Source organism: Sceloporus undulatus, chromosome 3, assembly GCF_019175285.1.
Source record: "Sceloporus undulatus isolate JIND9_A2432 ecotype Alabama chromosome 3, SceUnd_v1.1, whole genome shotgun sequence".
In the NCBI taxonomy this organism is placed as follows: domain Eukaryota; kingdom Metazoa; phylum Chordata; class Lepidosauria; order Squamata; family Phrynosomatidae; genus Sceloporus; species Sceloporus undulatus.
The window spans coordinates 77,691,798-77,707,217 of NC_056524.1; the positions used below are offsets into that span (position 1 = coordinate 77,691,798).

Below are 15,420 nucleotides of genomic sequence, written 5' to 3' on the forward strand. Positions count from 1 at the left end.
TGAAACACCATACCTCCACTGTGACTCGAAGCAGCTTTATTTTGGCTGTCTGTAACAGGCCATAGTTTATTTGTTCAGGTTGATGTATTCAGTTTGAACATAGTTGTGTATTTACAACACTAACACCATAACAGATTTCCCAAGGTTCTTTGCTCCTCTCTTGTTCTATTGCTCCTTTTTAAAGTCCCTTTTACACAGCTTTGTTCCTCAGTACTGATTTTTTAAAGGCAGAGGACATTTTGTACCATAAAGATATGATAAGAAGCTTGGGCACAGAAGTTTCACATGCAGTAAATGTTTTCTTATCAGAGATGTCAGACCTTGGGGAAAATACTCTGATTCTTTATGAAAGAGTGGGAAAACAGATAAAGGAAAAAAAACTGTTAATGAGAATGATATCAAAGGAGATCTAGATTTATTCCAATTCACAACAGAGCCTATAATGTTCAGAAATGGCAAAGCTCAGGATATAAAACTAGTAAGCCTGCAAAATGAAATCATGGCATTTTAGAAAGCTCTAATGATGACATGCTTTTAAAGAGTGTCTTGATTAGTTATTTCTTGGAAGAACAACATTCTGATTTAGTAAAAACAATAGTTTTCTGCCAAATTTCACCAAATAGTTTCATTGAGTGCTTCTTTATAGGTTTTCTGATCAGAGTTTCATTTCAGCAGCCCCAAATCATTAATGCATTATGAAAATAGAGTCTATATTTACAAGGGCTGCTCTGCAGCCACCTCTGTATCTGAAACAGAAAGGTTTTGAGATGCAAGCTACTGCCCTCTCTTTGGCAGTCAGGAAAAATAATATTGCTGTTCGAGAAGAAATGGCAAAACAAAAATATGCACTTTCCATCTGCAGTTTTGAAAATGTTTTTCAGGAACATATGCCAGTTTTGAAATGTGTTATTAAAATATTAATAGTTGGTGAGATCATTTGAGCATGAAAAAGCAAACAAAAACTCTGTGTTTGTTGGGAAGCTGTTTAAATATTTAACTTTAGAAAATGAGGAGTGCAAATTTTTGTAAAGTCAGTTTTCATTTAATGCTCATACATACAAATACACATACATGCAGCAGATTGCATATCCCTTGTAAAATATGAGGATATCAATACAAATATAGTTCATTAGAATACTATTACTATTACTACTAATAAAAATAATACATATTTACAGATTACTTTCTAGCTTTTGAAATAATATGCAGTTTTGAAAAGCAATGGAATAAAATCTGACAAAAGAATACAACTTCTACTATTTGTCCAAGAAAGTGGTAAACATAGAAGCAACTTGACCTTTCTAGGGACAAAGACCCATAGTTTGGGATGCTGCTCCAGAAGAACCCTAGCTTGTGCACTCAACTCATTTCAATCTGAAGAACACTTATAGAATTCTCCTGAAAGACAATCTGAAATTGAAAGCATTCAGTCTCTGTATATCATGTGGCTTTTTTACCCTCCACACACTAAGTCTGATGACAGTGATAGGGTACTGCCCTTAGTGAGGTGGGAAAGATATGTCCCCAGTGCAGAAACTGCCCAACCCCTGTTCTGAGATCTTTCCAAATGGATGATTTTTTGTGGGTTTTTCGGGCTATGTGGCCATGTTCTAGAATAATTTATTCCTGACGTTTCGCCAGCATCTGTGGCTAGCATCTTCAGAAAATGCTTGCCCGGAAAAAATTGTGTGTGTGCGTGTGTGTGTGTGCGCGCGCACACACACTGTGTGAGCCTGGGAATGCAGGAGTGATTTGCATGTGTATTGTTCTGTTGCTGATGGCAGGCCTCAGGCTGGGAGGCTAATGTAAAAGAGGATTAGTGTCTGCTAATTGGTCATCATTATCTGCTGGGAAAGCCCCTGACTCTGAGTGGTTTTCCATTTGCATTTACTGACTCCGCATTTTGCTATTCCTCAGGACTGGTAGCTAAATTTTGTCCACTTTAAGGGTTTTTTCTTTCCGGTTGAAATTGTCCAGGTGTTTGTGGATTTCAATGGCTTCCCTGTGCATCCTGACATGGTAGTGGTTGGCATGGTCCAGAATTTCACTATATTTCTTATACATAAGGGAAACAGTCTCGAGGTTTCATGTAGCCAACCCCATAAATTGAGCTAAATAAAATTCCCCTAGAGAGACTTGGATACATACCTTTACTCTTTAGGATCTTGTCTAGTTCTTTCATAGCTGCTCTTCCCATTTCTAGTCTTCTGATTTCTTGATGGCAGTTTCCAATTCCATTCTGATTAGTGTTTGATCCAAGGTATGGGAAAAATTTAACTATTTCTTTTTCCCTATTGTCTAGGTTCCTTCTTGGTCAGTATTTTTGTTTTCTTTACGTTCAGCAGTAAGCTTAGTTTTGCACTTTCTTCTTTGACCTTCCTTAGTAATTCTTCCAAGTATGTGATGTTTTCCATTAGTAGTATGGTGTCATCCTCATATCTTAGGTTGTTGGTGTTCCTTTCTACCTTCACTCCACCTTCTTCTGAATCTAAACGTGCTCTTCAGATGATATTTGTTCTCTGAAGATGCCAGCCACAGATGCAGATGAAATAACAGGAATAAATTCTCCTAGAACATGGCCACATAGCCTGAAAACCCTACAAAAACATGGGGTGATAGTGTACAGGTTGTAATCAGCCCTATAAATTGTGTTCAGAAAATAAATTGCATCAGACCATCTCGGTGGATCATAAGAAGTAGCTATTGAAAAGAGAACAAAGGACTGTGTCCGGAAAAGGACTGTGATAAATACACAGGGACTGAAAAAAACTTGCTTTAATCAATTTTGTGTTGCATCGCTAGAGGGGTTGTGTGTTTTGTTAACATGCCTACTGTTTTCAAGACAGGCTAGCAAGACAGAAAAATGATCACCAGAAGGCTATTCACTGCTTAGATTAGATATACGTTTAGGACTTACATTAAAAGTGGCCCAACATTTCAAATGCCTGAAGATTCTTATAAAACAATTTATCATTAGCACTATACTTTCTGGATCTTGCAAAATGCAATCAGCCATCTTATCTTAGACATACTGAATATTCTAAATGCAATGCCAAGTGTATAAATAAGCACAAAGGAAAGTTGGTTTTAAATAGTAACATAGATTATTCCATAAAACTCATTTCAGCTGTGGTGAAACAAGCAGTGAAAATCAACAGCTAATTTGCTGAATAAGGAGTTAAAATGTTGTTTTGCTGGTATAAATACGCAGTAACACTCTTTCAGTGACTGAAACTGTTCTGGGCTTATATATCTTTCAGAGAACTAAATTAAATGCATCATCAGGTTTAAAGCTACTAAGGCTGAATGGGAGATGACACCATGATAATAAGGGTTGTGGGGGGACACCATTGTGTTTGCTTGTATTTGTGTTCTTAAAATGAAGCAAATCTGTACAGTTTAGATACTCAGCAAATTTTTGTAGCTGGAAATAGATTTTATGTACTATTTTTCAAAAAGCCACTTGGCATTTTACCACATTTCTGTATATTAGTTTGCAGTTAATTACTGAAGCACTATGAAATGTCTTTGTAAAATTATGCAGGTGGCTTCACAATGCTGACTAGAGGAAGAATTAGAGAAAAGGACAGAGTATCCTGCTTTAGATAGTGAGGTGGCCTTAAATGAGGGGTGGGAAATGTGGCATATGGGTTTTATATGCTCCCCTCCCCCTGCAGTCATACTTTTTTTAAAAAAAATCATTTTTTTTTACCCCAAATGCCTTTTCATTTTCATTCTCCCCCCCCCCCCCCCCCGGTGTCATTTTAGGCCCAGGAGATGACTTTAAAGAACAAAACAAAAAATAGGACAACTTACACTTATGTCCTGTTGTTGAAAAAAGGTCTTTCCTGAGCCAAGTGTGTGTGCGTGTGTGTGTGTGTGTGCGTGTATGCGTGCACGTGAGAGAGAAATAGAGAGAGAACATGGTGAAAATGCTGTCAACAACCTCTAGGTGGCGTCTGTGGCCAAAAATTACTTGGTTTTTTTTTTTTTTTTTTTTTGGGGGGGGTGGGGTGGAGGATGTTTGGTGCTCTAAGGTCTCCTGAGAGGCTATTGTATAGAACCTGTGTAGAAACATCAAATGCAATTAATTTCTTTCAATTATAATAAATAATAATAATAATAAAATTTATTTGTATCCCGCCCCTCTGAGAACAATCAGGGCAGCTAACAAAGTTAAAAATACTGAACATATAAAATCCCTAATACCCTCCCCTCCTTAAAAAAGTATTAATCCAATACAGTATTTAAAAAGGCACAAAACAAAAAATACACAAACAAACATACAAGTTAAAAACTGACCAAAAAGTCAGCAACATCACACCCGCAAACAATCAGTGAGAGCAACAGTATCTCTCCCAGACGATCTTCTAAGGCCGGGTTCTCTATTCTGGGAAGGCCTGCTGGAAGAGATCCGTCTTAACAGCTTTCTTAAAGCTGTCTAAGGATGTAAGTAGACGGATCTCATCCGGCAGGCCGTTCCACAGTCTGGGGGCGATGATGGAAAATGCCCTCTGGGAGGTAGTCGAAAGCCTAGATTTTTGTGGCTGAAGTAGGCCTCTCCCAGCGGAGCGGAGTGCACGGGGAGGATTATAGGGGAGAAGGCGGTCTCGAAGATAGTTTGGACCCAAGCCATTTAGGGCTTTAAAGGTGATATGTTAACAATTATCCAAGGTAGTAGTCTAAACTGCCACCATGGATTCCGCTCACTTTAGCTTTAGGTCTCAGTTTCTATTAGCAATCTAGTATGTCAAGATTGTACAAAAGGGTGGGTTGATATTGTCACAAAATCTGTGTTATATCCATCTGAGATCAGTAGTGGGGAAAAATGAGATAGATATGTTCCCATTGGGCTCCACATTATTGTGCTGTTTTGAAATGAATCAAGATTCCTTCTGGGGGAACTTAAAGTCCTATATTCATGTTTTCTATACTGAGACTAAACGATTGCTATCCAGATTTATTAATTTTTTAAAATGTTTTTGTTGTGTACCATCAAAATATCTCATGGAAGCATACAGGCAAAATAAACATAAATGAGTTTAAACAATGTAAAATAGTATAAAAATATACATAGACAAACAATACATTCAACATAATTAACAAATTAAAACAGGTTTAAAAATTAAAACTGTGTTTAAAAACCATGCACATTAACAATCTGACAAAAATCAGTTGTGCTCCAAGGATCTAATAAATAGACCATTGTTTTTACTTGGCACCTACATGAAATCACCATTGGTGTCAATTGTCCCATGGGGGGGGGGCATTCCATAATCGTGGTCTTGTAGCTAAGAAGGCCCTCCCAACAGCCTCACTGAGGACACAGAGGAGTTCCCTCAAAAGACCTCAGTCCTTAAGATGGCACATTTATAGGATTTCTCTTCCTCTTTCCCATTTCTTGAAGGAAAAGCTTTTGTTCTATACTTTGTTTTCACTAAAGCCTCATCCAAGTCCTCACCAAACACCCTGGACTCTTTAGGAAAGATAGCTAAAACTGGCTTCATGTCAGCACTCCAGTTCTTCAAAAGTAACTGTCTGCAAGAAACTATACTGGATGAAGTCAAATGGAAGCATGTCTAGACTGGAATCTGCGATAAAGTCACATGGCTTAACTTTTGGCATAAGCAAGCATTCTCTGAAGGAACATTAGTGAAAAGTTCCTTAGCCCAAAACATTGCTATCTGGTAAACAGGAGGTGGCAGCCACTGCCCTGATCACCAGTGCAAATTCATCACTGGCGCTGTGTTCTTAGGGGTATTATTCCCATTCCTGGAGAAGGTTTCCTTGTAGCAAAAGCTTCTACTAAAGCATCAATCAGAAGAATCTTTAATTTGTCCAACATCTCATTGGCAAAGGAATGGAAACATTTACTGTGAGCTGAAATTACCATGGTAATAGTGTTACTCCTCCCCCCTCCATAACCACTCCCAAGATCTCTGGGCACAGTAGGATTCTCTAATTTAAACTACATTTTCCTCATTTTCCTTAGATCCTTTCCCCCCTGGGCGTAATTTAAGCACCTTCAACACCACAAATGAAGCCTGTAGGGGGGAAAAAAGTTTAACTTGAATAGCTTCCTGCAATTTCCTCGTTCTCCAGACGGAATTATCTCCTTCTCTGTCCAAGGAAGTAGAGCGACTTATTTTTATAAAAATTGATTCATTTGTCTATCTCCTTTCATTCAGTGATTTTGAACATCATGTTTCTACAGCTACAGTATCTAAGTGTAACAAATAATGCATTGGGTTTTGTTGTAGGGCTGGTTCTGTAGGTGTTCCAGGGAAAGATGCAGGCCTGTACCTTTAGCATAGCTGCTCCTCTAAAGGAAAGCTATTGGGTATTATTTGGATCTCAACAGCTTTGTTTATTCATCACTGTAACACTGATGTGTTTGCTTCAATTGAAGCAGTGTTTGGAAGGTCCATGCTTCAGGAAGTAATGGCACTTTGAGGTGTGTGAAAGCACAACTTTTTTACCCAACAATGACCACTTTGGTAAGTCCCAAGTGAGGATGTTCTCCTTCCATACACTACAAGAAAATGGAACGTTGGTACTTACCATAAAAGTTACTTTTCTACAGCAATGGGTAGGCTATCTTACCCACCTGGAAAAGTTGTTACTGCTGGATGAGGTATGTTTTTAAGGATGCTGCTCTTGGTGTAATAGAGGCATGTGTCATTGAATTCTGTGCAATCTCTCAAGAGGCTAGTTCTCCCACTTACGGTGGAGGAAATATTGAGCAGAAGCCCTGTTCTCCTTCTTATCACTGTGAGATCAGGCTCAAAGAAAGCTACTGGGCCAAACTGATTGGAAACTTAAACCTGAACCTCCTGAATACCTATTTAGAACTCCAGAAATACATCACATTGGGTCAGATGTGCAAATTTGGTGCACATTTTCCACTAATATATGTATATTTCAGTGCATTTATTAATTTGAGAGGTGTCATGTTATTTGGAGAAATAGAAAGATTCAGGCTTTCTTTTTGGACAGTAACCAATGCTAAAGCAACAGTGTGAGAGACTTATGTAACATACATATTTACATATTTAGCAATTAAAAATTCAAAGACTCTTATATTGCCTGGAAGCAGCTATCTATATGAAATAAATCTGTATTACTTTACTCACTGTGAAGGTTTTTTAAAAGCACTGCTAAGAATAAACATTTTATTTTATAGATGTAATAGGACTTATGGGAAGAGTGAAACTGTGTGAAGTTGAGGAGAAGCACCTTATCACAGAAATGTAAAGTTGGAAGGGACCCAGTATAGTCTTGTTTCTTTGCAGAAAAACCACATTTAAAGCATTGCCATCCAAACTGTCTAAAAACTTCCAACAGAGAAGAAACCACCACTTTCTGAGATAGACTGTTCCATTGCAAAATAGCTCATACCATCCAGAGGTATTTCCCAATGTTTAGTCAGAATCTTCTTTTTGTAATTTGAATTGACTAATTTAGATCCTGCTCTCTGGAGCAGCATCTTCCATTTTCATGTCACAGTCTTTCAGCTATTTGAAGATGGCTCAGTTTTTTCTTTTCTAGACTTCTGTCTTGAGTGTCTCTGATGGGATATCATCCAGTATTTCTTTAAATTTACTGAAATCAGCTTTTTTATAAACATCCAGTGTATGGATCTAACTATACTTACCTTTACCTTTCCTGTCTATAATGACTCTTAATGACATCCACTTGGTTGATTAGTTCTTGCCCATCAGCGAGCAACAAGTTGAAGATAAATTGATCTCCTTGTCACGTGTTCTACCTTCTGGAACATTAAATTGACAGCAGGGCAATTGAGAAATTTGTTAGATGTTGTAGTCTTGGCAGAATTTGTCTTTTAAAATATATCAAGATAGCTGAAGGCATATCTTTCTTTTTTAAAAACATTTGGTAATATGTTCCAGGAAAATGTCCCAGCTTGGAAGTGTGAATAAGGAGAATTAAAATATATTGTTCATGCTGTAACATCTTTGCATTAAATATTTGTAGTTAAGCCCCTTGAGGGACAGAAGATAGAAAATATTTCAAAATTTTGGAAAAATATTCCATTGAAAATTAAATAAGAGTTCAGTTAATTATGCCAGGTAAACGCACTTAACAAGGAGCTAAGTTCTGGCATATATGAGGATATTAGCAATTTGTGTAGACCACACTAGCTCTTTGAAGCAACCCTTTAATTAATATATGCAAAGAACTACAGAAATTGTGTTAACTACTTCAGAAATGGAAGAAAATGTGAAACAACTTTGCTACTTTCCCAGGCATGTAATTTAGAACCAGCTATCTCCAACTTGGTTTATTTATTGATAGGGTGGGTAATGATACGGTATGCTAGCTCCCTCTTTGCTATTCTTTCATTAGCAGCTGAAGATCTTTTTTCTTCAAGGAGGCTTTTGGGAACTGTTTTGTAAGAAAAGTGCTTTTTAGTGTGCTATATGAATTTTATGCTCTAATATCAATTCAGTGATTCAAATGGTTTTAATTCCATTGACAGTTTAATAATATTTTAATCATAACTTTTTAATGTTTTTAGTGGCATGTGTTTTATGTGGGCCCTGCATAAAAAGGTGGGATGTAAATAAAATAAATAAAATAAAATTGAATCATTTTCTGTTATTTATATGCCACTTTGAGTTGCAGCTTTGGGGAAAGGGTAGGGTATAAATAAATAATAGGTGGATGGATAGTTTGAAAATATTAAATCTGTTAGGTTACAGCTTAAACCTCCAAAGGGCAAAGCTATGCAGAAACGTAAGATTTTTGCATTATGTTTTCCACATAGCCAACTGTAAGGTTCCTGGAAACCCACAGATACAGCACAAAAGCAACATTTTCCAGTTTTCAGCACCATTGTCCTGAAACTAGTATTCAACTTTTTTCTAAATCTGGAGGCAATCATTATACCAAATAAGCCACTGAGAAACATGTCCTCCATGAAGTTGCCTATAATTCTTTTCTGGATCATCGGGCATTGATTTGTACAGTCAGATTATTGGTCCATCTTTGTTCTGTATTATTTGTACTGACCAGCAGCTGTTCTCTAGTTCCAAGCATGAATTTTGCACATCCTTAGCTTGAGATAGTGGGTACGGACAGTTGGTCTAGATTACAAACACATTTTTTTCAGAATCAATGAGGCAGTGAATCTGTAAGTTTATTACTTTCTCCCCCTATCCTGAACTGACCCTAGTGAAATTGATTGGCATTGAATTTAGTATGAGGAAAAGAATGTACTGTAGAATGAAAAGCAAAACTTTTGTCTAGAGCAAGTTTTAAAGGGGAAACAAATTCCCTGTTGAGGAAGTCTACATAAGCTACTACTTTTGGCAAATATCTTCAACAGTTTAGTTTGCATAGTCTTCGTTCCTTAGTTATTTCTGGTGAGTTTTCCAAGTATTTCTAACATGCTGTTGAACATAGAAGTACAGGTTGAGCATCCCTTCTCTGAAATGCTTGGGACTGGAATATATGGATTTTGAAATGTTTGCATATGCATAATGAGATATCTTGGAGCAGGGGTAGGCAACCTGTGGCCCGCGGGCCGGATGCGGCCCGGCAAGGCCTTGGGACCGGCCCCCGGCCTGGTCCTGCCACCGATTGCCACTGGGGCCTTTGGGGGGCAATTGTCTATAGAAACCTCAGAAACATGCATTTATATCAACATTTTTTAAAAAATCAGCAATTTTTTTCACGTGTCCTCCATTTTTTTTTAAAAAAGTGTCTTCTATTTGAAAATTTTGTCCTACATTTGTCCTGGGTTTTTTTTTTTTTTTAATTTTTTAAAAAAAATATTTAATTATTTATTTTTTGGCTTCGGCCCCCCCAGTTGTCTGAGGGACAGCAACCCGGCCCTCGGCTCAAAAAGGTTGCCTACCCCTGTCTTGGAGGTATGACCCACGTCTAAACATGAAATTCATTTATGAAAATATTATGAATAACATTACCTTCAGGCTATGTTTATAAGGTATATACAAAACATAGCCTGAAGGTAATTTTATTCATAATATTTTCAGTAATTTAGTGCATGAAACGACATTTGTATACAGTGAACCATCAGAAAGCAAAGGTGCCACTATCCCAACCATCCAGTGCTTTCATGTCAACACATAGCTCACCTTTCAAATCTGATCCATTGAGGAAAGATGAAATGATAATTAACAAAAGATGACAGAAGGGCAATAATGGCAATTTTTCTATCTATGTGACTTCATTTTAGGCAACACAAAGAGAACTGCATATCTTTTCATCAAAAGTCATAACAGTCTCTGTTGTAGTGTGATATTTTCCCACTTTACCCAGCAGCTTTAGCTGTATGGTTCTCCGCTAGGTTTCATGAACAAGAATTTCCATAGTTGACATTTTTTCTGCTTTGGCTCATTTACCATTTGTAATTTAACCCGAAACTTGATTTTTTTAAACCTGGTTTTATAGTCTGCATTTGTATTTACAACAAACATTTATCCCAACCAAAATATGAAGTGTTTTCAAAAGTTTATGCTTAGAAAAAACATTTGAGGAATTACAATGGAAGTAAAATACTTTGATAAATACTTTGAAAATTTCACAGAAGATTAAGGATATAAAAATGTTAGTGAATACACTCATTGGTTCAAAACACACTGCAGAAATAATCCAATCTGAGACTACTTTAACTGCCCTGGCTCAGTGATAGGGGATTGTGGAAACTCTAGTTTATTGTAGTATCAGAGCTCTCTGTCAGAGAAGGCTACATGTTCCACAAAACTACAGTTCCCAGAATTCCCTAGCATTGAGCCAGATTAATTCTGCAGTGTGTTTTGGACCTTTCGCAATAAGAACGCATGTTTTAGTATGCAAGACTTCCAACTGGAAAAAAAAAAAGTCAACTGCCAAGGAATCTTTCCTCCTACAGTGAGAATAAAAATATCAGTTTAAAAAAAAAAATCACTGGATTTTGTACAAAAATATGATCTTTTTTTGTACAAAACCCAGTGGTTTTGTATTACATACCAAATGTAGTGTTTTCTTTGCAAAAATATTTGGTTTTGCTTATTTTTGGCAAAAATATCTTGATGTGAAAAGTAATTTTAAAATCCTCAAATATACAAATGTCACCATTTGGGGAGAATTTTTTTGTTAAAAGTTATAACCCTTTTGTAAAATTGTAAAATGTATCAAAGTGTAATGGAGAGTGTATGATATGTAAAGCTGTATGTTTGTAATTATTTTAATTTTAATAATAAAATTTATATATAAAAAAAAGTTATAACCCTAAAACAGATTCTTCTGTATCTGAGACTACAGAAAATGGATACTTATCTCTGGCTGCTTCCATACTGGAGATTTTCTGTGAAACAGGTACAGTTCACTCCTTTTTAAGGAAGTATTGGCACAATGCTGTGATTAAGAAAAAAATCTGTCTCTCCCCTTCTTTTTCTACTTTCTTTCCAGAGTTCAAAACTGATGGGTTTTTTTTTAGCCATTCTAGAACAGCTGAGTTGTTCCCAAGTCATACTTGACCCATTATGCAACTGTTTATAGTTTCTCTAAATTCTGGCTGATTGCTCTAGATATGTTCTGTTCTCCTTTCAAGCAATCTGCTCTTTACTTTTCTAAACAGTGTCATGTTTATATCTATTATCTCTACTCCTACTTGCACCTGGGGAAAATGATCATGATAAGGAGTGAAGCCGGGGAATCATAGAATCAGAGTTGGAAGATTACATACTGGCCAACTTCAAACCAGCTTAGAGATGTAGCATTTAGATGCCATAGCCCCAAAGCTGGCTAAAAGCTGGCTGCAGAGGCAAAGGGACAGCTTTTTTCTGCCCAAAATAGGAGCAGATCTTTTCTGCTGCTATTTGGGGTGGAAACAAGCTGGATTGGGGCTGCGCATCTGTTTGCCGTGGCCCTTTGTGTTTTGCCCCTTAATCATTCATGGCTGAAGTCCTGGGGTAGGATAACCATAAACAAATCTAATGTTGCCAACAAATTTCAACTAAAGCAGAAACGTGCTTGAAATAAATGTAGAGAAATCTTTGATGGGGGTAGGTCATAATTGTATTCAACTGCAGTCTTTATACACTGCCTTCTTAGGTTGGTATCCTTTAACCTCTTCCTTTTGTCATGGAGCTAGCAGAAAATGCAATATAAAAGGGTTTGTAAAAGACTGTTATTCAGTTATGAATCTTGTTCATTACCAGTTCCAGAATATAAGTCATGATATCTTTGCTGAAAGAATTCAAATATTCATCCAAAATAATTCCAACAGCCTATAAGAGAACATTTTATATTAGATGCTGGGAGATGTTTAACCTGGTGCCAATCATCTTGTTAATAAAACATAATTTTGCAAGAAATATAATGAGGTGGATTTTAATTTATGTTACCTTCCAGGGGCTTTCTTATGAAGCCCTTGGTGATGAAATGGTTAAAGGTACTCTTAAATTTTGTTTACAACATTTAAATGATTAATCTGAACTTTAATTTTTTTTTATAGGAAACTTAATTTGTCTTACTGATCCAGGGCCATTGAATGATTGATTGGGGTGGATATAACTCTGCCATCTGTAAAACATTAAATGTGTTTTATGTGTATTTATCTCAAATTGCTGTTTTCTTAAAATGCAAGGGGTCTTTTGCGGGGTACTAGGCAAACATATTCAGTAATCTTTGTGATCCAATATATTTTCTGCATAAACATAATTGTTGCTATTATTCTAATTTATTTATGCAAAGGTTTTTACATACGTAAAATGGCTCATATTTGCCATAAAGCCAGCCTTGACTCTGTTATTGCAGTTATTATGTGTCATTTGTTGATGGTGTCATCTCACTGAAATGGCTGTACCTTCCGTTTGTAAGTTGTTATTTCAAAAATAGATGTTGAAAGAGTGCAGATTTTTGTTGTTGTTAATACAAAGCAACAAGAGACTAAGAGCAAAAACTCTAGTTTATTCCATTGTGTAAGATAAATTCATTAGTTGTATATTTATCTAACAGTGGTGGATGTTTCTCACATTATGTGGTAACAAATCCACATGACCAGTAATCTTTGCTGTTTTTGTTAACATGTGATTTGTTAGATGCCTTGAGACAAATAACAGGACATAAATTCTTAAAGCAGATAAGTTTATAATTTCTGACTTGATGATCATTATTTCAGTGTAATTAACCTACTTGGATTTTTTTCCTCCATGTACCTCTTGTATAAGTTCAGCAATTGTGTGATCTGCCATCACATAATTTGGGAAATCCAATTTCAACCCTTTTCAATCACTGGGTAGCTTTGGCAAGTCACCAACACAAGGATGATTGCTCGTTTATTACTAATCAAAATGTTTATCAATTGTCTTTCTGTCCAGAAGGGCCCCAAAAGTGATCTTGAACAAAAGCCAACCTCTTATCAAACTATCAGATTATAAATATATAAATTTATCTTTAAATTATCCAGACTATGGAGCAAAACTATTTCAAACTCATTGAAAGCTAACCTAAATAAAAATGGTTTTTGCACCCTTTGTACAGCTAGGTAAAGATGGGGCCAAACTGAGGTTCTCAGATTGGTAATTCCATAAACGGAGTGCTGCTGCAGCAAAAAATCTTCTCCTCATGTCCACACCAACTTAGATGATGGGAAATTTAACAGGGTCTCTAAAGCCGTGGTTCTCAACCTTTGGCCCTCTAGATTTTTTTAATACTTCAACTCCCAGAATTCCTGAACAAGGAGCATACTGACTGGGACTTCTGGGAACTGAAGTCCAAAACATCTGGAGGCCCAAAGGTTGAGAACCACTGTGAAAATGGTAAATTATATCTAGGCATGTACAGGGGAAGTTAGCATTTCCTAATAACCTATCATTTAGGGTTTTTTTTTTTAAGGGAAAAACTGTGATCTTGAATTGATTTTGGAATCACTTGGTATGGTCCACAAGGTACATACCAAAAAAAGTACATACCACAATGGCTTCCGGGCACACTACACACATTTCAACTATCTTACCCCATCCTCATGGGGGCTCTTCACCTACAGACTAGTTTCCAGTGCCAAATTGGTCTTGCCATTTCATTTCCACACACAAAGGGTAGTTCCCAATACCTTTGTTCAAAACAACCACATTTAAAACTGGACTTGGCACTTCAGTTCCATACACAAAGGATTTTGAATTTGAATTGGCATTCTCACATACCAATGACAGATATATATATATATATATATATATATATATATATATATATATATATATATCTGTCCCTGGATTCTTCGCCACCAAATGCATGTGAGGAAGTATACTTTAGTCTAGGAAATGCTGCCAACTTCTTTCTTTCATTTGGGAGTTTACCACACAGGTCCTCTTTGGTCTGACCCCTTATGGAACGGAAGGGGCAGGAACGAGTGCGGAACGAGTGGGGGACGGATTTTACTGCACACAAAAGTCCTCATTCCGTTCTGTTCCCCTCTCTTCCGTGCCCATTCCATTCCAGAGGGGGCAATTTTTGAGAACTGTTCAGAAAAACCGTTCCCTTCTGGAACAGAATGGGCACGGAAGAGAGGGGAACAGAACGAGTGAGGGACTTCCTTGTGTGCAGTAAAATCCACCCCCCACTTGTTCTGTTCTGAGGCCGTCCCTGGAGCCCAGTGCAGCAAACTCCCTTGTGTCAAAGGTGCTACAAGATCTCTCTACATACATACCAAAAAGTACTTCAAATCAATATTCATTCTTTGATATCTTTGGTAAAGAAAAAAGACGAATGCTTTGCCTTTCTCTCTTCTAGGATACTATTGTCATCGGTATTCCTATAACTAATCCCACAGTTGATGTTCTGCCACTAGATGTAATACTCATAGATGCTGCTGTACTTAGTGGAGAGAAAAAGCTTGTTCTTCAACCAAAAGAAACATTTCACTATGAAGTAAAGTATTCTCCAGCTGTTACTGGCAGCTCAAATGGAAGGTAAGATCAGCTGTTGCAGCTGTGAGTGTGAATAGATTCTGCAGATTTTAGGGATGTAATTCATCACTGATTTTGTTCCCAAAGGACACGATGAATAATAATACCAGTTTTCTTCCCACTATGAGAAAGTCTTCTGAACCTGCACACTTTTGAAAGACTGTTTGCAGTTTGGAATTTATTCTGCACAAAACTGGCAGATTGGGGGGGGGGGGGAGCAGAAGCCATTCCCTGTGCAGAAATGCTGTTTTCTACACAAAAAATAATGGCAAATGTGTGCAGAATAAGTCCTGAACATTGAAGATTGTTGTGAGTTCTAGATTGTTCTGATTAAGATTTCCACTGCTTAAGAAACATGTTTTCAACCATTTTTCAAGTATTGTGGTATATTCTTCCCATCCCTTTTAGATCTAACCAACTCTTTTTCACGTTAATATTAGCTACAGAACAAAGCTACAGAACTATTGCTACAGAACAAAGGCTC

General features: G+C 37.0%; 1 protein-coding gene across 1 annotated transcript in view; it reads left to right on the forward strand.

Annotated features, from left to right (window-relative positions):
• CFAP47 (cilia and flagella associated protein 47) overlaps positions 1-15,420 on the forward strand; it is a 350,299-nt gene that overhangs the window by 215,248 nt on the left and 119,631 nt on the right. The window contains exon 53 of the mRNA XM_042458393.1: positions 14,761-14,939. Coding sequence (XP_042314327.1) covers positions 14,761-14,939 — 179 coding nt within the window. The remainder of the gene's footprint in view (positions 1-14,760; positions 14,940-15,420) is intronic.